Consider the following 21450-nt stretch of genomic DNA (forward strand, 5'->3'; position numbering starts at 1 on the left):
TCTTAAGCATTCTTGCCACACACACACACTGCAGTACGTAGGTGAGGTGATGGAGGTGTTAATTAACTTAATTGTGGCAATCATTTCACAACGTATATCATATCATCACATTGTCTTATGTTTGTTTTAAATATATACGGTTTTATTTGTCAATTATACCTCAATAAAGGTGGAAAAAAATGACTAAGAAAACAAGAGGAAAGGTGGGTTGTGTGGGTAGGGTGTTGGCATTCTGCTTTCTCTTGGTTTTCCCCAACCTACGAACCGTTCTGAGAGCCCCAGATAAGCCATGACATAAGACATGATGAGAACGCTCAATGATCCCACTCGCCGCAGAGGACAATTATACAGGAATATAATATTTACTCTAAGCCTAGACAAGAATATGTTCAGAAAAATTCTACTTAGCATATAGTTAGGGGGTGCAACGTAAATGATCTGTAGTTCAAAGTTCGGTGGCTTCTGGAATTCTTCATTCTCAGACTCCTTGTAGGAGATGTTGCTGTTACGCCCCCCTCCTTCCTTCCTGTCTTCCTTCCAAGAATTCATCGGGTGCCACATGGGCCCAGCACAGGGCCGAATGCTGAGTTATAAGAATGAATATGATAGAGTCTCAACTCAGGGGCCCGTCCTCAAAGAGAAAACATCTACTAAGAGAGCGTGATGGGAAAACCTTTAACAGAGTTTCACAGAAAGTGTTAAAAGAGCACAGATGAAAGAGGGACACTGGAGTGGGCAGGAGAGTTTTGAGGATGAGATTAGATTCAGGACAGCAAGGACTTTACTGAGCAATTCAGTGTGACAACAAGCACCGGGCGGTGCCTTGAAGTTGTTACATAGGGCCATCACCCTCAAGGAGCTGAAAGTCTAGCGGGGAAATCTTTTTGGCTTTTATGACATTAAATTCCTCTGGCTCTGTTCTTCTCTCCTTGACCAATCATCCTTTAAAACCCTCTTTGGATCCTCCGCTACCTTTTCTTGTCCACGCATCTGCCCGCGGGCCTCTCGTCTCTTGCCTCTCCGTATCACCCACATCCTTTGGGCTTTGCTAGGTTCCCCCCTCAAGAGGATCCAGACATGCCTCCATTCCTTCTTGAGTTCTAGCTCAGGTTTTCTATTACATGTCTCCAAACAAACGTCGTGCAGCTAGCCTCTCGGACTCAACATCTCTTGGACAATACACTATTCATCAGCCTATCAACTCAAAGACGTGGTATTATGCTTTTCTCTTGCCCTCTGCATCTTTATGTTCTGTGAATTTCAAGTGAGTCTCCTCATCTCTTCCTTTCTTTCTACTCCCTTTGACAAGATCGAGTTCGAGCCCTCCTGGTCTCTTGTGACTCATGATGTGAATTTTAGTGCTAGACCCTCTGAATTCATCTCTTTTCACCCCTGGTTCATCTCATCTTCTGCTGCCAGATTAATCTCTCTAAAGTATAAAAGCAATCCTAGAACACTACCCAGTTAAAGGGCAAAAATCCTCAATGGCGGACAACTGCTTTCTGACCAGTGAGTGATTTCCTCAACACTCCATGCCAGATTGGCCACCAATGCTCCTAACACACAGTGCTCTGCTTGGTAAAGAATAGGTAATAACACAAGTTTGTTCTTTTTTGTGTGTGAATGGATGAAATGAACCCAGCTAGATCTCTGGTCTTATTCTCCTCTTCATTGACGCTACCCTCTGACCACGATATTAGTCACTATTCCCCGAGCCTTCTGAGCCCGTTCTGCTTCACGGCTTCCCTCATTCTGTTCCAAATGTCTTTTTGTCCTGCTAATGCCTCGCTCACATGTCCCCTTATAATTTATGAGCAACTGTAATGACGCACATTTCATCTGCATTATGTTTTATGCTTTTTGAAGTATTTCTCACACATTATCTTGTTTTGATGTTCACATCAATCCTGTGGGAAAGTATTATTACCGACATTTTACAAACTTGGTATCCAAAAAGGTTACGTGACTTGCCCAAGAGCACACGACCAGTAGCGACAAGATCGACTTGGGAGCAGTAGTGCTTCTCTGATGGATCAGATGAGTCCTTGAAGCCTCTCCTCCTTCTTGGTAGGGGTCCCTGGGACAACCTTTGTTCCCTCCTCAAACAGACACAATCACCTGTGTTCACTAGATTCTCTCCTAAATTAATTGGTGTGGCTAGATCAATTAAATAGAAAGTGAGCTGCTACAAAGCTGAGATTGAGATGTTAAGTGTGACTGGATTTTATATCCAGCAAATATGTGCATGTATATTATATGTAATATAAATTACATTATTGATTTAGTGTTTGCACATTTTAGTAATTTTCCAATTTTTTTAGTATAGCTGACACACAATGTTCCATGGTTTCAGGTGTACAAGATAGTGACTTGACAAATTTATACATTATGCTCCATTCCCCACAAGTGCAGCTACCGTCAGTTACCAATACAACGCTATCATAGTATCATTTACTATACGCCTCAGGCTGTGCCTTTCATGCCCAGGACTTATTCATTCCATAACTGGAAGCTGGTATCTCCCTCTCCTCCCCCTGCCCGCACCCATTTCGCCCATCCATCTCATGCCTCTCCCCTCTGGCAACCATCAGTTTGTTCTCTGTCATAGCTCTGATTCTGCTTTTTGTTTATTCATTTGGTTTTTTTTTAGAACCCACATGAGTGAAATCATATGGTATTTGTCTTCCTCAGTCTTCCTTCACTCAGCATAATACCCCCTGTGTTCATCTGTGTTGTTGCAAATGGCGCGATCCCATCACTTTTTATGGCTGTGTAATATTCTACTGTGTGTAATCATACATATAGAGTATTTATTCCATTGTATATACCCCATTTATATAAATTTCACCTATCTTCCAATATCTCTCTCCCTTTCTCACACACCCTCTCTCTCACACACACACACACACACACACACACACACACACACATATATATATATATATATGCCACATTTTCCTTATCTGTTCTTCTATTGATGGACACTTAGGTTGCTCCCATATCTTGGCTGTTGTAAATAATGCTGGAATAAACATAGGGGGCATTTATCTTTCCAAATTGATATTTTGGTTTTCTTTAGGTAAATACCCAGGAGCAGAGTTACTGCATCCTAGGGTAATTCTATTTTTTTATTTTTTGAGGAACCTCCACACTGTTCTCTGGAGTGGCCGCACCAGTTTGCATTCCCACCAATGGTGCACGAAGGTTCCTCTCTCTCCACATCCTTGCACACTTGTTATTTCTTGTCCTTTTGCTTCTAGCCATCCTGACAGGTGTGAGGTGATGTCTCACTGTGGTTTGATTTGCATGTCCCTGATAATGAGTGCTGTTGAGCATCTTTTCATGTGTCTGACGGCCATCTGGATGTCTTCTTCGGAGATACGTCTATTCAGGTCCTCTGCCCAATTTTTAATCGGGTGGCTTGGGTTATTTTGGTGCTGAGTCGTATAAGTTCTTTATATATTTTGGATGTCAGCCATTATATGATATATCACTTGCAAATTGCCTTTCCCATTTAGTAGACTGCCTTCACTCGATATTTTAAGACAATTTACGAGTTACTTCTGTCAGCATAGTCCAGACCCTTCGTGCCCAGGCACACCAGATATGACAAGGAGCTAAACCAGCTGGCTGCCCCAAAACGTTAGCCATAAAACCAGACAGGATCTCCAGGGGGAGTCCCAGGCAACACGATGAGGTAGGCACCCAGGCGTTCCACGAGAAGCTGGCGGCAGCATTGCTCTCCCCCTGCCCCCACCGCCGCTCAGCAAGGACCTGGTTCCCTTGAAGGCCGAAGGATTCTGAAACCACCGCTTGCCTGCAAGCTCCGAGCTCTGCCTGGGGAGGTGGACACTACCCTTTTACCAGCTAAAGAGCTTTCTGTCCCTTCCCCTTGGGGAAGATGGACAGCAGTACCAATGTGTGTGTTCTCTCTGCATCCTGTGAGCCCGGGCCTCTATGCCAGTCCAAAGAAAAAGAACCTCCTTTAAATTCCATGCCTGGAGTCCCTTTTACACATATGTTCTCTGCTCTACTCGACTGTAATCTCCTCGAGGATAAGGACTATGACTTACTCATCTGTGTCTTCTCAGCACCTATCACTGCTCAGCACAGTATGCCTATCAAAAGAATGAAATGTGCAAAGAAAAGGTATGACCCTGCGAGTGAAATGCACAGCATTATACTTTATTTACTGGATCTTGAAGGTATTATTTTTTTCTCAGTAACTTATCTAAAATCATCTTCTGAGAAACTGCATGACCAATGTAATCAAAGCTATTCATACTTTCAAAACTTAAGATACTCAGTTCAAAGGAGGGGTTTTGTCCCATGTGTGTGATTATCTGATATTGTTTGGTGCCTTTATATAGTGTTAAAAATATCAAGTAAAATGTTAGACTGTTATTTTTCTTCCCTCTCTTTTCTGTGACTTATTAGACCAAATTATCTTGGCCAGGGCTAGCAAATTACTTAGTCTCATTGCAAACAATGAAATCTTGTTTGCTCCCATGAACGAGATTTGGTTTTACACATATCTGAACCCAAGAGATACACGACATTTATTCATTTTACAGAGGGCTCAGTATAATGGAAAACAGTTGCTGGGAGTGAGCTGCCCGCCTAGCACATGGGTAGAAGTCCTACCCCAGGCCCACCACTACCATGGTAGGGATTCACTTCCTTTTCGGATGACTTCATTTTCTTTTCTTTTTTTTTTTTAATTTATTTGACAGATAGAGATCACAAGTAGGCAGAGAGACAGGCAGAGAGAGAAGGAAGCAGGCTCCCTGACGAGCAGAGAGCCCAATGTGGGGCTCGCTCCCAGGACCCCAGGATCATGACCTGTGCTGAAGGCAGAGGCTTTAACCCACTGAGCGCCCCTCAGATGACTTCATTTTCCTTGCACAATGAGGAAGTTTGCTCAGAGCTCTGAAAGCCCCCCCGCTCCCCTTGCTGCACCTATGGGATTCTTGCTCGATCTAATCTAGAATTTGAAATTATTAACCCCTGGTATGGAAAAAAATAAGGGTGATTTTAAAATTACTTCGTTATTTGTGGATTATAGGACACATGCTTCTATAGGGCTGACTTAGAAAATGAGTATTTTTCTCATTTTATTTGTGTTATCATGAAAGTGCATTAGAGCACATTAACCCTTTGGAACTATGGGTGAACAATGCCTCTTTGGTGACTCCGTTGACTGAGGCCCCCGTGGTGAGGGGAGAGATGCCGGCATGCAGGCAAGGGGCGGACGGCAAGAATACCGCCCATCAAGACCTGATGAGAAGCAGCTTTTTGTTTTTAATTAAAAACATAACTTTTAAAATGCCTCATTCATTTTTTGTTTTTATAGACTCAAAACACAGGAATTTTTCTTAAATGAAAAACAGAAACAGTTTTTTGTTGTTGTTGTTGTTTTTTTAAGCAAGCAAGTTAAAAAAGGAAGGCCAGGAAATTGTCCTTTGTAATTCTGCCAGTCTCAATTTTGATTCTTTGTGCAATGAGTATCAGGATAATAATATTTGGTCGAAAAGAAAGAGAAGAAAGTTCCAAGAAGCTGTTTTGATTATTTGATAGGTTGATGTCAGGCCGGCTACTGGTCCTGCAGTTGCTTTGACAGATGCAAAAAAAGAAAACCCGACACAATTTCAACATCTGAAGTATCCTAAGTAAGCTCATCTATAAGTAGACCCTACAAAATGTCCATGGTGATACTTGTAATTATTTTTGACTATTTCCATGAGTGTCACAAGTTGAAAGGGGGCCATAGGTCAAATTTAGATAAAACCGAAGTTAAATTAAGTGAATGATAGAGGAATACGATTTATTACGTGCTCATTATTTGCTCTTCAGTTTTGTTGAAACAATTGGCATCGAATCCTAGCCACACCCTAGGATCTTGTGGAAAGAATTCAACGTTTTATGGTTGCGACGGTTACGAAATACTCAGTTTTACCCATGGGTATTTCCTGACATTTCTTTGGTAAACTGTAGCCCTAACAGAAGATATCAGGAATTAGCGCAAGAAATAGTCTAAAAAGCCATTGTCGCTACAGAGATGAAAGCAACTTTGATGATCAAAAAGAAGCAAAAAAAAAAAAAAAAAAAAAAAAAAGACAAAAAATGGCCCCTGAATCCTTCCCTATTGTTCATTTGGGATTTCTTAATTTCCCTACTCTCAATATATTACGGAATTTTCTGTGTGAAGTTTTGCCATGAATTGGAGTGACGTCAACAAAGTTTTACCTTAAGTCATATTTTATCATGAATCGGAGGAGCCCCAGGAGGGAGCACCGTTCCCAGCTTTTAAGCAGCTGGTCTTCTCCCAGTTTCGAGTATCTGAGACGGAGGGTGAGCTCAGCGGCCCTTGTGCAGTGCGCAGGCCTGTGTGGGCCGCACCTGAACATGACGCTGTGGTGTCCGAGGTCTAAGGAACCATCGTGGCCTGTTGCCAGATAGGCTCGGCTTTGGGTGCCTTTGCCCTCTGCTGTGCTCAGTCCCTGGCCAGTGAGTGGCATTTGCTACTGAGCCACGGGGATCTGCAACCGTAGGCCACCGGCAGGAGGAAGGGGTTCAAATTAACCTCTACTATTCACTAGCTGTGTGAGCTTGGACCAGTTACTCAGCCTCTCTGGGTTTTTGTGTGCCCTCCATGAAATGGGGATGGCAGTCCTGGCCCTATGTGGTTATTCTCATGACAAAGGAACTACCATGTATAACGTGTCTCAGACAGTGTCTGCCACCTTCGGGCCTTTGATCAAGTGTAGTCATCATTAAACGGTCCATCCTGGTACCGTCTTACACTGTGATCCTGCTACCAACTGTACGTTAGACTCTAGACAATTCACGCAGGTCCACGTATGTGCACATGCACGCATGCTTATGCCTATGATGTAAGACATGACCTACACATAGATGCATGGCAGGTACGTTACAAGGGACATAGATGAGAGAGTAGGAAGGAGTTCTACGAGGTCAAGTCAAGTCACTGAGCACGAACACTCAGCGTCTACTAGATGCTCACATTTGCCATTTTGTGCAAACCCCTACCTCGGATCCTGTTTGTAAGCACCTGCAAAGATGAAAAAAGTTTCCCTCTCAGCCGCCCATCAGTGTTTACTCTTCCCACGAGGTCATAATCATCTAACCTCGCGTTTCTATAAGACAGCTAAAGGGTGGAAATCCATCAATACCTATGGCGCTTTTCGTGCAGGAAGGCTGGTGGCACTTAGGAGAACGTTAGCAGTGCTCTACCCCATGGCTAGGGACACTGTGTTTATCAAAGGTTTCATTAAGACTCACGATCTCTATTGATAACGTTGACCTTTTCATTTAAGCTGTCAAAATTACCACAAATAATAATTCACTATACCCAGAAGAACTGGATGAAAATAATCCTGTCATTTGAAAATAAAATAGGTCATTAGCTACTGTCATAGCCAGATTATTCGGGTTCTATTAGACTTCTTTCTCCAACATGAGAAGAGAGGGAAAATTAAAGTTCGAAGGAAAATCTGGTTTGCGGGAGTACGAGAATGTCCATACATACGAGGGTGATGACGTGGCAGGCACTGCCCTCTGCACAGAGGACATCCATTACTCTCTTCTCGGTCCAGACTACCCTTCCTTTCCTAGTCCCTCCCCAGCGGGTGTATCCTGACCGGTCTAGGCTAATCTGGGGCTGGGGTGGTGGGAGGTCCCCTGAATCCTCTTGCCAGGGATTGGACAGGCCAAGCTGAGCACGTGACCGGTTCTACCCAATGAGATGTGAAGGGCTGCGTGGAAGGCACGTGGTGGCTCTGGGAAAGGTCTTTTTACTCTTCGGAAGGGCGCTCTGGACACTGCTAGGTCTGCACGGAAGCCCAGAGCTGCTGTAGACCTCTTGGATTGCTTTAGGAGGAAGCCATCCCAGGGGGCAGAGTCGTGGGAATGGCAGAGAAGCAGAGCCAGGCCCCGAAGCACTGGGCCCGGCGCCTGCCCTCCCTGCAGACTTCCGGTCATGTGAAGTCATGGGTCCCTAAGCTGTTTATGCCAACCAGGGCTGGGCTATTCTGTTCCTTGCGGCCAACGCATCCCAGGGGCAACCAGAGCTACAGAAGCTGCTCGGCCTGGAGACAGGAAGCAGCCAACCAGCCAGCGGCAGTGCGGAGGGCACCTACCTGTTCCTGGGATTCTAGTTCCTTGTGCTGCAGTTTCTTCTCTGCACATCGCACCTGGCTGGCGCGGTTTTCTAGCTCATCTTGTAAAGCCTGAAATAGTGGAAGATAAACACATACACGTTAAAAAATTGCATTTTTTAACTTAATCAAGTTTTACCCCTTGAACTGCCATGAAAACCTCGGCTTGAGTCCTTACTGCTAGTGCCCAGAGCTCAGGCAAACAAAACCAGCCTCTTAAGGTCACACCCAGGTGTTTTCTGCTTTAGGAATTACTAGCGTAACAGTTTCCAAACAGAAGACAGACATGTTAGCAGGTGTCAGTTCTGTTTAGAAAAATGTCTCTGCTATTCCCAGCACAGAGCCACAAGCACACAGCAAAGCATAAAGCCATCGCTAATGAAAGTAGCTCTCAGTCCACCTGCAGGGTACAGGGCACTCTGAAAAGTGTTGTGACAGCTGAGGAATTGTAATGGCGGACCAACAGGATGGGTTTCCCAATCATAAAATAGTAACCTTAAAGGAATCTCTTTATTAAGTCATGAAGGATGGTGTGGAGTTTGAGGAGCCTATAAGAAGTGTATGGAGGGGAGCTCTTTCAGTGGCCAAGTGGCTGCTGGAAACAGAATTCAGGTTAACATGGGGAATTTAGGAACCGTGAGATCGATAAGCATCATTGCCTCCATTACTATTTTAAGAGGTGAATTCGAAAAGAAACAGAATGCATTCAAATAATCTGACATAATATTGATATGATATACAGAAAGTTATAAGTGAGAAGGACACATAGCATGGTAACTGCAAAGGTGCCAAATAAATTCTCAAAACAAAATTCAATCAAGACAAAGGACTTCTGGCTGGGTGTCAAGAACTGTGATAGGCACTCTAGATAGAAGAGCAAAAGAAACCAGACAACAAAAAATTCCCTGTTCTCATGGAGCTTATATTACATTGGGGGGGGGTAGGCAATAAGCAAATACGTGTAATATATTAGTGATAAGTGGAGAAGAGAAATAAATCAGGGCAGGAGGATATTCTTGAATGGGGCCAGGGAAGGTACTGCAATCTTAAAAATGGATGGCCCAGGAAGACTTGAGCAAATATTGGAAGGAGGAGAGAGAGCAAGTCACAGATATCTGCAGGCAGAGCCTTCCAAGCAGGGGACACTGTATGTGCAAAGGCCCTGAGGTGGGGGTGTTCAGGTCAGCGTGGAGAGGGACACCGGGGGACTCACACCGTCAGGGACATCATAGGTGCCAAGTCACATCAGGTCATGCAAAGCTTTGGAGGGCAAATAAGAACCTCAGATTTTATTCAGAGGTAGAAGGAAAAGTTGTTGGAAGGTGTGGGCAAGTGTAGCTTCGGTTGCTGTGAGGAACAGATGGAAAAGGGGTAAGGGCAGAAGCAGGTAGGCAGGGTGGAGGTCACTGAAACATTGGGGAAGGACGATGGGGAACTGGACCAGGGTGGTGGGTGGTAGCAGTTGGGGGTTTGAAGATAGAGTGACATCCCCAAAGGGTGGATGCAGAGCATGGAAATTAAAAAGATCTGCAGGATTTTGGCTCGAGCAGGTAGGAGGAGGCAGTCGGAGAACGTAAGGGAAGGGTAGGGGGAGAACATCTGTCCAGCCTAGGATGCGTTACGGTAAGTCTGGAATGCCCATGACGCATCCAAGCAAAGACGTGAGGTTGCAGCTAGGCACAAGAGTCTGAAGTTCAGACCGAAATGTCCCAGTCAGTGTCCATTCAGGATTTTTTCAAAGCGACGCCAGTCTTTTCTGCACACAGACATCCACAGTGGTTCCTCACCTCTTCTGGAGTTCTAGATCCAGGCAGCATCTCATCAATGTTTTATGGTCACTTTCAACATGGAAAAACTATGCCCATCCAGAGATGAACCCCAGGCCAAGAGCCTCTCATTTAAAAAGTAAAAGGGTTTGAGGATGAGGTTAAAAGCTTTACGGACTCCTTGATATTATATCTGATTAAAAACCTCCAGTTCAACCAAGTCTGCCCACGAGCTGGAAGGTGTCCTTGTTTACACTTCTGTTATTGCGGTCTGCGAATGCAACTGTTCCTGTGTTTGCTGATCAAGTCGCCGTTTCTTTTTTTGGTAGCTACCAACAGATAGGATCGCATCCGCTTCTCTGATGGCATCATTGGGGAGAGGAAGGATTACTGGAGTGGGAAGAATGTTTGCATGTTTTGTTCCCGGTCTTTCCTGCTCTCCCATCCGCCCTCATCCTGCTGTCAGCGGGATCTTCTTAAACCAAAATCTAATTACGTCCATACCCCACAGAAATACTCAAACAGGACTCCAGCATCCCTGAGATACAGCTTAAGCTCTTGGGCCTGGCTCGCAGGGACCTCTGTCTTCTGGCTCTGGCCAGGCTGAGCCCCTTGAAGCCGCAGCGCCCCGCTGTTGCTCTGGCCAGCATCGGGTAACCCCGGCAGCAATCAGGGACGGAGTGGGGTTTATTTTTAACCCTCACTGCAGCCCTGGACGGTAGGTGTTGCTTCCTCTGCATTAGAGAGCACAGAACTGAGGGTCATTGAGGTTCCGCAGCCTGCTCAGGTCCCCGTGGCTGGTACTCAGGCACCAGACTGGAATTTTAAAACACCAACTTCATGTTCTGTACGTTTTGCTACTCGCGCTGCCTCTTTCTCCCTCTGAACCTGTTTTCCCTTTTCTTTGCCTGGAAGCTGCTGCACCTGCTCGGCTTGAGGACGTCAGTCCTGAGAGCTGAGGTGGACTCCTCTGGGCTGCTATCCATCTGGGGCTTCAGAGAGTCAGCGTCCGGGTCCACTCAGGACGGATGGCCACAGGAGCTTGGGGCTCTCTCCCCTTCAGGTCTGCAAACCTAGTGCCAGGCCAGCTTGACACCTGGCACACACTTGACCCTGAATTCGTGTTCATGGAAGGAGCTAATAAATATCTGAACGAACTCCTGAGGAGATGTACTTCGGTCACCAGGGTTTCTAAACGTCCTTAATGTAGCACATGAAACTAAAGGTTATTATGTTTCTTGAAACACAAAATGTACAACTATACCTTCCGAATATCTGTATCTAGGCACATATATGTATGTGTATGACATTATTGTTACTTGTGGTGATATATTGTCTGGTTTCTGCCTTAATAAAAAAATACAACACTTCCTTTATTTTTTTTTAGTTTTATTTTTTAATCTTTATTTTATTTTTTTTTAAGATTTATTTGAGAGAGAGAAAGCGCATGCGCACACATGCTCGTGGGCACGCATGCGGGTGGGAGGGGTAGAGGGAGAGGGAGAGAGAATCCTCAAGCGGACTTCCTGCTGAGGGTGGAGCCCGACACAGGGCTCGATCCCAGGAATCTGAGATCATGACCTGAGCCGAAACCAAGAGTCTGATGCTCAACTGACTGAGCCACCCAGGCACTCCTAGTTGTAATTTTTATTTCAAAGAAGAAAATAAAGGAGAGGTGTACCTTTCTTGTCTTAAACAAAACATAGTTCCTGGCCTCCTGCCTCGTCTCCTTCCTCCTCCAGTTGTAGACCCTGGGAGCAGCCACACGCAGCGTGCCTGTCCTCCTCTCTACCCTCTTGGCAGCCCGTCGCACCTGCCAGCTGTCCCCACCACGCTCCTGAGTCCATTTTCATCACAGTCACTTGTTACCTCCCAAACACCAAAGCCAGAAGTCAATTTTCTGCTCATCCCCTGGCGGTATTTGGCCCTGTTCATGCCTCAGTGTTTTTTGCCCTTGAACTGTGAGGAACTAATTCTACGGAGTGAAGCCAGGGCCGAAGTAGGTAGGCTGCCACCAAAGTGCAGGCCAGATGTGATGGGAGGGGCTTGCACCTGGGGTGTGGGGTGGGGCGGAATCAAGAATGGGGCATCAAGGGAAAGAGGGACTAAGAGATAACCACAAGGCTGTGACACTGAATGACCACAGAATATGACACCATGAACTACTGAAGGGACAAGGAGCCAGAGCAGTGGGGGCAGGCTGGTTTTTGACAAGTTGAGTTTAAGGTGCTGGTGGGACGTCATAGGGGACCAGTCACACCAGGAGGAGGCTCTGAGCAGCAGAGAGGGGTCTCAGACTAGGTGCAGATGTAAGTCTGCACTTTGATCCCCAAGAAAGATGCACTTTCTTGGAGATGTAAGTCAAAAGAAAAGAGGTGGTTCGAGACCCTGACTTCCTGCCCCACGGAAGACCAGGCAAAGGGAGAGGAGGCCAAGGGGGCCGGTGAGAACTTGGGGGTCAGGGAGCGGCTGAGAATTTAGCCTTATAGGACTCTAGCAGAAAGCGTTTCTAACAGGACAGGTCACAGAATTACATCTGCTCCTTTCTCCACACTCCACAGAGGGAAAAGACTAAGTCAACCATATTTTATCAGTCTTATCAAACCAGAAGCAAAATCGCATTTGCTTTTGAGAAAGGTACCACTTTTCAAATTTGCTCGTAGTTTAAAGATGTAGATGTAAGACATAATCTTTTTAAGGTTAATCGGAGAAAGCAGTATGTCTAGAAATAACTTTATTATCTGTTAAAAAAATCAGTTTAAATAATTGAAAAGTAACCAAATGATATACCACTCTCAAAAAAGTTAAGATGTACTGAGATGAAAGGAAAATGACAGTTTATATTGGCAGCTGCTCCTGGTCTCAGATTCTAAAGAATTATTAGGCCATTAGAGTTCCAACCTCAGAATCTGACATAAGGACAATGTGAAAGTGACCACAATTACTCAATCAGCACAATCAGAACATTCTTTCAAGTTGTGGCTTCTTGATTCAAAAGCCTTCAGATCTGACATTTGATATACACACACACACACACAAAATCACAACTTTTGGTTTATTCCTGAGAAAAGCCCATGATACTGGAAGGACAGAATGTCCAGCACTGGGTCACAAATGGAAAACGGAATCCAACTTGCCCTGTTAAACTGTTTATTCTGCAAAATCATTCCTCGTCTCTCAGCTCTGCTGTGTTAACTTGCATCATTACTGAAAAGGCAGTTCTTTTCTCTAATTAAGCCTGCCTTTAAGTGCCACATAAGTCAGCTTGCTATAGGAAGGAAGCTACACTGTGCTGACTCTCAGAGTGCTTTGTGGTGGTTGGGAAGAAAGAATGACACTTTCCAGAAGAAAAATGTAAATGACATAATAAGCTTTGCCAGGACAATGAGGGTATGCCACACTCTTTAAAAGGGAGCACGTTATAAGATAATTTGATTTGTTTGTTTAAAATATGAAAATAATGAGGGCAAATTAAAGTCTGAAGGATTATACATGTCAATGGACTTCTGGGGTGAGGAGAAGGGCTGGTGGCTAATTGCCCAGTAAATGGCACCTGTGTCAGTACCAGAGCTTTGCTGTTGGTCTGGGGGAAAGAAAGGGAACTAGAGTCAATATTATTTTCATAAAACTTATAAACAAGATTCAAAGCAAACCACTCAATTTGTAAAATCATGCAATAAGGAATTATTTGTAGTCTTATTTTTTTCTTTAAAGATTTTTTATTTACTTATTTGACAGACAGAGATCACAAGTAGGCAGAGAGGCAGGCAGAGAGAGAGGAGGAAGCAGGTTCTCCGCGGAGCAGAGAGCCTGACGCAGGGCTCGATCCCAGGACCCCGGGATCATGACCTGGGGCTCGATCCTAGGACCCAGGGATCATGACCTGAGCCGAAGGCAGAGGCTTTAACCCACTGAGCCACCCAGGCGCTATTTGTAGTCTTATTAAAAACCAAAGTTTCTCTGGCCGTTCTGAATCAATTAAACGAACATGAAATGATGGCACATATATGCCTCTTAATAATGAAGAAATGAAACAAAAGAGTTCATTTCAATTATAAAGTGGTTGAAAAGTTATTTAATGAAGGAAAAAGTCATTGGAAGGGAGAAACATTGTGCTATCATGATAAAAAAAGAAATGGGGCATCTGGCTGGCTCAGTCAGAGGAGCGTATGATTCTTGATCTTGGGGTCATGAGTTTGAGCCCCACAGTGGGTGGAGAGATTGCTTAGATGGATGGTTGGATGGATGGATGGATGGATGGGTGCATGCATGGAGAGCTAGCTAGCTATACAGATGTCGGAATGTTCCCAGTATACAAGGCATATGACAGAGGTTTTCACACTTAGTCTTTTAGTGTGACCAGAAGTCTTTCTAGAGATCTCACCTTGTCCTTAGCCAACCTCTTGGCCAGCTCCATAGATGGAGGTGGGTGTGGGCATCCACTCTGGCCCACGAGAGCTATGACCTTACAATCCTTTCTCAGTAGACTGTCTGGGCAAGCAAATTTGTCTTCAGCTTGTCACCCAGAATTTCTGGCCTCCAGGTTCTCACCGGAGACTGCCATCTCAAACTCTCTGCCTCCCCCCATCTTTACCGAAACCTCTGTTGCAAGAAATTTGGAAAACCACCTTCTAATCAGAACAGAATCAACAGGAAAAAGCTACCCTCCCTTGAGTCACTTCTGGAAATACTGTCAGCAGAGTGAGCACTTACCATTTTGTTATGCAGACTGTAAGAGCATGCCTTCCTTCTTTTTAAGAGTTTTCAGACCAGTTCTCACTGACTTGACATTTCATGCATTTTACACTTATATTCTGCCTCATCCTGTGTTGCCAAGGTTTGGGAAAATGCCTATGTCTGACATTTTCAGAAAGCATCATGAGGCCTATGGGCATATTTTTCTGAGTCTGCCATACACTGAGGGGCAAAGGATAAAAGGACCCTTTCCTTGGTTCTCTCCCCTAGACCATGTTCTACATGTTCTCTGGGAAGTGGGAATCTTGAATAGCGTAGAGTTCTTTTATTTGAAGAAACTGGGTTAAAGCATATGTAGACCATCAAATCATGGATTAAGTTTTGCCCTGTATAGATACAACATTGGGGTCCTCACAGTCATTGATCTTGAAGACTTTGGGTTAGCTCTGTGGTCATGAAATGAGGAAGCAGATGAGCCTCTGGTGGGTGAAATGCAGAAAGGGCCTCGTTAGCAGCAAGCGCTACACGGCCAGGGAGTTTAATAAGCAAAAAATCAGAATATTTGTACCAAAGAAGCTGCCCAAAAGAAGTCCGCCTGGCATACTGCTCCCCCTACTTTTGTGTATGTTTGAAAGTTTCCATAATAAAAGGCTAAAAATATTTTAAGCTTCTCTTACTTAAAAAACATGAAGTCACCATATCTTTCATGAGGTTTGAATTTACTATCTCACTTCAGAGAAGACATGATTCATTCATCATTCAAGGGGCAGGAAAGATAGAGAAGGAGTTCTCCATGTGTATTTTAAATATAAGTTAAGAATGCAAGGAGTGATGTTCATATTTTGGCCTAAGGAGAAGATAACTAGAAAGGGAAGGCTTATTTATATTTTTATTAAGATATAATTTACGGACGGTAAAATTCCAGGTTTATTTTTTAATGGAAGTGGTCTATTTTCTATTCAAAACATGTAAGATGACTTAAAAGTTTGTGTCATAAAATACCTAGTAAGATTATAAAATCTTGATATAAACCATCATCCCCTGATTGGTTTATCTATCAACCAGAAATGACACCTGATCTGTGACTACAGAGAAGAGACACTAATTATGAAGGGGAAAGAGGCATGACACTCATTTAAATCTTAACTGCCTTTTCAATAACACCCACATCTGTGTAAGGAGCACCACTTTGATTCAGTTTACAAACGGTGCTGACAGTATTTCTGACGAGTCGGTTTTCTTTGGCATGTCAATGGACAGAGAAACAGCAGGTGATTTTCTTTCTACTATTGCTAACTAAAAGCTAAGGAAAAATGAAAGAAAAGTAACAAAATCTCACCATTTTTATGCCAGATTTATAGACTTTTTTTTTAAAAGCACATCTTGAGCAACTAGGGTACAGCAGGAACACCAAGCCCTGTCCCCCAGATGAGGAGCTCTGACCCTGGGTGGGAGGGAAGATGACACAATGGCAGAGTCGCATTTTTCCTGGGTGGTCTCCCCGGCTATGTACAGAGGCCACTATAGCTCCTGTCGGATTTTATTATTATTTTTTTAATAGGCTAAATCTACTAACAAAAGTAACAAGTCTTCAACTGAAATGCCAGTCAAGATTTCTTTCAAAGTGATTTCTTCATTGAGACCTACCCAGGATGAATAACAAACCGTAAGAAAGTTTTATTAGTGATTCTACAGTGATGAGAGAACGGGCTCATACTATAGATCTAAAGAAAACCAGAACCACAGACACTGCAGAGGCCCCTAATGTATTCAAAACACAACAGTGTATGTGTGTATATGTGTGTGTGTGTGTGTGTGTGTGTGTGTGTGTGTGTGTATATATATATATATATATATATATTTAAAATGGCTTACAGTCAGGTTTTTGATTTTTTTTTTCACATTCCAAGCAAGCATTTTTTTTTTCTTTTTTTAACCTTCATAATTCAGTCTAGTGGTACTGGTATGAAGAAAAAGGGAGATCTTTGGGGGGGGGGTGTTAACTCCATACATATGTTGCTCTTCACATCAAGCAAGATTCCTTTCAGGTGCAAAGTTTCTAGTCCTTGTAGCAACAAACCACATGTAGGAGAAATTGCACTTGGAATTGAGCCATTGCTATAGTACGTAGTATGCTACTGATTCAATGTGAAAGGCAAAAGTATTGTGGCCAGCATGAAAAACAAAAGAAGTGTTTTCACTCAAGAATAAGAAAGCTTTTACTTATTCTCTCTCATGTACATGCCTATTTTCAGGCTTTTAAAATTCCTGAAGAACTTCCTTCAAAAGTCCTAAAAATGCACTTTTAAAAATGTTGCTGTTTCCTGGTCTTAACCTGGGTTTTAGGAACAGAAATCATGCTATTCCAAGACTACGACCTAGGGAAGCTGGCTTCTCCTGACGCACCTCATCGGTGTTTCCCGAGTCACACAAAGACCCACCTGACCTGACCCATGTCTCCTCTTCAAGAAGCCAGTATCTTTCTACTCAGGAAATCCAAAGCACAGGTTCTTATCTTGGGTAGTAGAGATGAGGATCAAGTTCAAGAACCACAGCTAGAATGGTTCAGGATCATGGAGGAGGGCAGAAGAGTGAAAAGTGTTGACATTTGGCAGACCACCCCTCTTCTGCACAAGCTCAGGGAAGAGGGAGCACCCATAAGTCATTCATTTCCATTTTTACTTTCTTACAATGGCAAGTCCTTCACACACGTGATCCCTTGGGCCTGCAGCATTCATTCCAACAAACCCTGACTTCTTCCTCCTTTGAAACTGAAGAAGGGACATGTGGGCTAGGAGACAAGACAGTTGAAGGAATGGCTACGGGGCTCCCGGGGGGTGGCTGGGTGCTGTCCTTAACCAAGGGGGACGGTGGACAGGGCAGAATTAAAACATATGGAAAGGAAGAGAGAAAATAAGTCTCTGTGTGACACAGATTCAATGGTAGTACGAGTGATGACCACACACACTCGCACACTGCCGAGAGAGAGAGAGAGAGAGAGAGAGCGAGCTCATGAAGGAAGCAGTCTGGGGGAGCGAGATCTTGAGTTGAGTGTTAGAGCTGGAGCACGCACCATGACACCAGCATCCCCTGTCCCACGGGCAGTGGCCCCCAGCTCCAGCAAGGGCCTTCCTGCTGAGAGCCCTAGTTCATCTCCACACACATCTCCCATGTCCCCTAGTGTGGGTCTCCCACTGTCTCTGTGTACGCATGGGTGCCTCACAGTCATCTCAGATGTATCAAGTCTAAGACCAGACTCAGGGTGTTTCCCCTCCCACCCCCAGCTTCCCTCCCTGCTGTCCTTGCCATCAGCCATACAACCGTCTTTCTGCCACCACCTGGGTTTAAACTCACAGCCCCCTGTGGGCCGTCCCTCTTCCAATTCTCAGGCCTGGTTAGTTGCCCGAGATCCTTCAAACTCTATTTGAAGGCACTCTTACTTCTGCCTTCATTTTTGCATACTGGGATTCCGCATTTTTCCCGGTTGTGACCCCCTGTAACCCTTGGGAGACAAATTTTTTTCAAAGACTATCTTTTTATGTCATTCTCCATCTCCAGAAACATAAATGCCTGACCATCACTTAACCCTGTCAAGGTTAACATCAATCTACCTCGTTCTGAATCCCTCCACGGTTTTGCTTACTGTGCGCAGCATAATAACTCAAAGCTCCCATGTCAGCTCCCACACGTCAGACGCTGTGCTAACATGTTAGCTCCTACGTCAGGCCCTGTGTTAGGAGCCTTAAATACTCCCCTTCTTTTCACAATAACTCTCAGAGAAGCCTCACGGGGAGGGAGGGAGCTGAGGCTGCTACAGATTGCCCAAGCTTCCAGCTAGAAAGTCATAAAGAGATTAACTGGCCCCAGGTCAGCCAGACCTAGAAGGAGGGAATGGTGCTGCCTGAGCACTGGGCTCTTCTGCCTCTCTGCCTCCACTTGCTGCTACCAAGATGCCCCCCCCACCCCACCCCCACACTGTCCTGTGGGCCTCTGTTCTCTGTTCCTTTCTTCATCTTATCTAGAATGCCTCTGACTGTCTCTGCTAATGCTTTCCTTCCAAAAGCTTTCAATGACTCCAAATGATCTGGGTTTGGTCTTAAGATACTTAGTCTTCAACTTAATGAATCAAAATGTATAAAAGGCAGGAAGAGGGGCGCCTGGGTGACTCAGTGGGTTAAAGCCTCTGCTTTCAGCTCAGTTCATGATCCCAGGGTCCTGGGATCGAGCCCCACATCGGTCTCTCTGCTCCGCGAAAAGCCTGCTTCCTCCTCTCTCTCTCCCTGCCTGCCTCTCTTGCCTACTTGTAATCTGTCTGTCAAATAAATAAAGTCTTAAAAAAATAAATAAAAGGCAGGAAGAAAAAAGTTTCTGTCACAGATTCAATAGTAGTAATGATGCCAGTGGTTTGCCTATCAGAGTATGGTGTCACAGGAGAAGGGCATTATGTCATATTCTGGGTTGGCTTGCACACCCTCAAAAAGACATGTTGAAGTCCTAACCCTCAGAACCTCAAAACATGACCTTATTTGGAAATGGGGTCCTTGAAGATGGAATTAGTTAAGAAGAAGTCATACTGGACAAGAGTAGGCCCTTAATCCAGTAGGGCTGGTGTTTTTTTTTTTTTTAGGTTGTTAATATTTATTTTAGGAAATTGGAAAACACACACAAATAGAGAAAAAGCCATCTATAATTCCATCACACAAAAGTAATCACCTTCAATAATTTGCTTTGCATCTCCCAGATTTTATATAGGTTTTTTTTTGTTTTTTTTTTTTTTTTATAATTTTATTTTTTATAAACATATATATATATATATATTTTTTTTTCCCCCCAGGGGTACAGGTCTGTGAATCTCCACGTTTACAAACTTCACAGCACTCACCATAGCACAGGGCTGGTGTTTTTATACAAAGAGAAACATGGGAAGAGGTTGGCCATGTGACACTGGAGGGAGAGATTGGACAGAGAGCCATCTGTGAGCAAAGGACCTTGGAGATTGCTGGGAAACACCAGGAGGTAAAGAACGAGGGAGGCATGGCCCTGCTGACACCTTGATTTTAGCCATTTTGTCTCTAGAACTGTGAGATGGTAACTTTCTGTTGTTTAAGCCATTTAATTTTTTTTTTCCTCTAAGATTTTATTTATTTATTTGACAGAGAGATCACAAGCAGGCAGAGAGGCAGGCAGAGAGAGAGGAGGAAGCAGGCTCCCTGCTGAGCAGAGAGCCTGATGTGGGGCTCGATCCCAGGACTCGGAGATCATGACCTGAGCCGAAGGCAGCGGCTTAACCCACTGAGCCACCCAGGCGCCCCTAAGCCATTTAATTTTTGATACTTGGTGATGGCAGTCCTAGGGAACTCATGTACCAAGGAACTTCCTGTGTCTTACACATTTTCTCTCTGAAACACTGTATCACGTGTGCACACCCATACACACACCCCCACGAGCAAACACACACACATGCACGCACATTCCTTTTGTACTACCTAGTTCTAGACTTCATTTTGCCCACGTGAGGACCAACAGCATTGTCATTATGTGACAATCTGGAAACTTGGGAGATTTTCTCCAATACATCTCCAATGTATCCACTTGGCATGTCTATTAGTTTGTGTCCATGCTTCTATCAGGTTATAAAGACAATTGTTCCAGCAAAACACTGGAGCGTTCCTACACCATGAAAGCCAAGCGGCCCAAGACGTGGAGTCTTGGTCCATGTCTTAGTGGACTAAGACTTACCTTAGTTCTTAGGTAAGCCTGTTTCCGGCCTTCCCACATTCCCAGAGGGATGGAAATTATATATGCCACATAAAGTATTCCCTTTCTCTCCTTTCTTTTTCTTTCTTTCTTTTTCTTCCTTCCTCCCTCCCTTCCTCCCTCCCTCCTTTCCTTTCTTCCTTCTTTCCTTCCTTCCTTTTCTTTTTCTTTCCTTCCTCCCTTTTCTTTTTTCTTTTCCTTTCTTTACTTTTCCTTTCCTTTTCCTACCCCCCCTTCCTTCCTTCCTTCTTTCTTTTCCCTAAGATACTATGATATCTGGAGCCAATACTTACAAAGAAAGAAGTTTCAAACTTTCTGTTTAAACCACTTAGAATGAGAGGATTTACAAAGATCCTGCTTAATGTTCAGCTGACACATTGTCAAAAACATTTATCATGCAACCTTTTGAAGTTTCTTCCACTCCCTTTTCATTATTAAAGCTTGGATTGCAGTTGGTTATCAACAACAAAGCACACATGTGATAGTGTTTTTAGAGTCCATCTTCTAGTCTGATTTCTGAACTACTAAGCAAAATTGAATTCTCCTGATCAGAAAAATGATTAGTGACATAGTTTTCATGTGGAATGCACAGCACAAGTGATCTCCAAAATCACTTCTATGCGGACCCAGAGACAGAGGAGGGGACTGGGAAATTTCACTTAAGTGAAATTAATGCTTTAAATTGTAAGACTCTTCAGATACAAGAATGGGACACTTTAAGTTTGCCTACAATTCTTTCGGTGCCAATTAGGAAACAGTGACCTACATCATTGAGATTTCTCTGGCAACTTCGTCCTAGTATAAATTTTTTCACATTAAGAATAACTCCAGTTCACATTTTCCCAAGAGGAAACAAAAGTCTTTCTAAATAATTCCACCGAATAATGTTTTTAAAATGTATACAATACATTTAGTCCTCATCTGGAAAGCAAAAAGTTGGGTGAGACATGGTATTACTTTTTAAGGAGCTTATACTATCACAGAAGGTATGCAATAAGGATAAAAAGCAGGGAGCACAAGAAGCGTGGTAAGCATCCAACTGAGAAAACAAAAGA

At 44.0% G+C, this 21450-nt stretch overlaps 1 protein-coding gene across 2 annotated transcripts in view; it reads right to left on the reverse strand.

Annotated features, from left to right (window-relative positions):
- Positions 1–21450, reverse strand: part of CEP112 (centrosomal protein 112) — a 406944-nt gene that overhangs the window by 34342 nt on the left and 351152 nt on the right. For both annotated transcript variants that reach the window (XM_032870788.1, XM_032870789.1), the window contains one exon: positions 8160–8249. In XM_032870788.1, coding sequence (XP_032726679.1) covers positions 8160–8249 — 90 coding nt within the window. The remainder of the gene's footprint in view (positions 1–8159; positions 8250–21450) is intronic.

Source organism: Lontra canadensis, unplaced genomic scaffold (assembly GCF_010015895.1).
Source record: "Lontra canadensis isolate GAN:19392208 unplaced genomic scaffold, GSC_riverotter_1.0 scaffold41, whole genome shotgun sequence".
NCBI lineage: Eukaryota > Metazoa > Chordata > Mammalia > Carnivora > Mustelidae > Lontra > Lontra canadensis.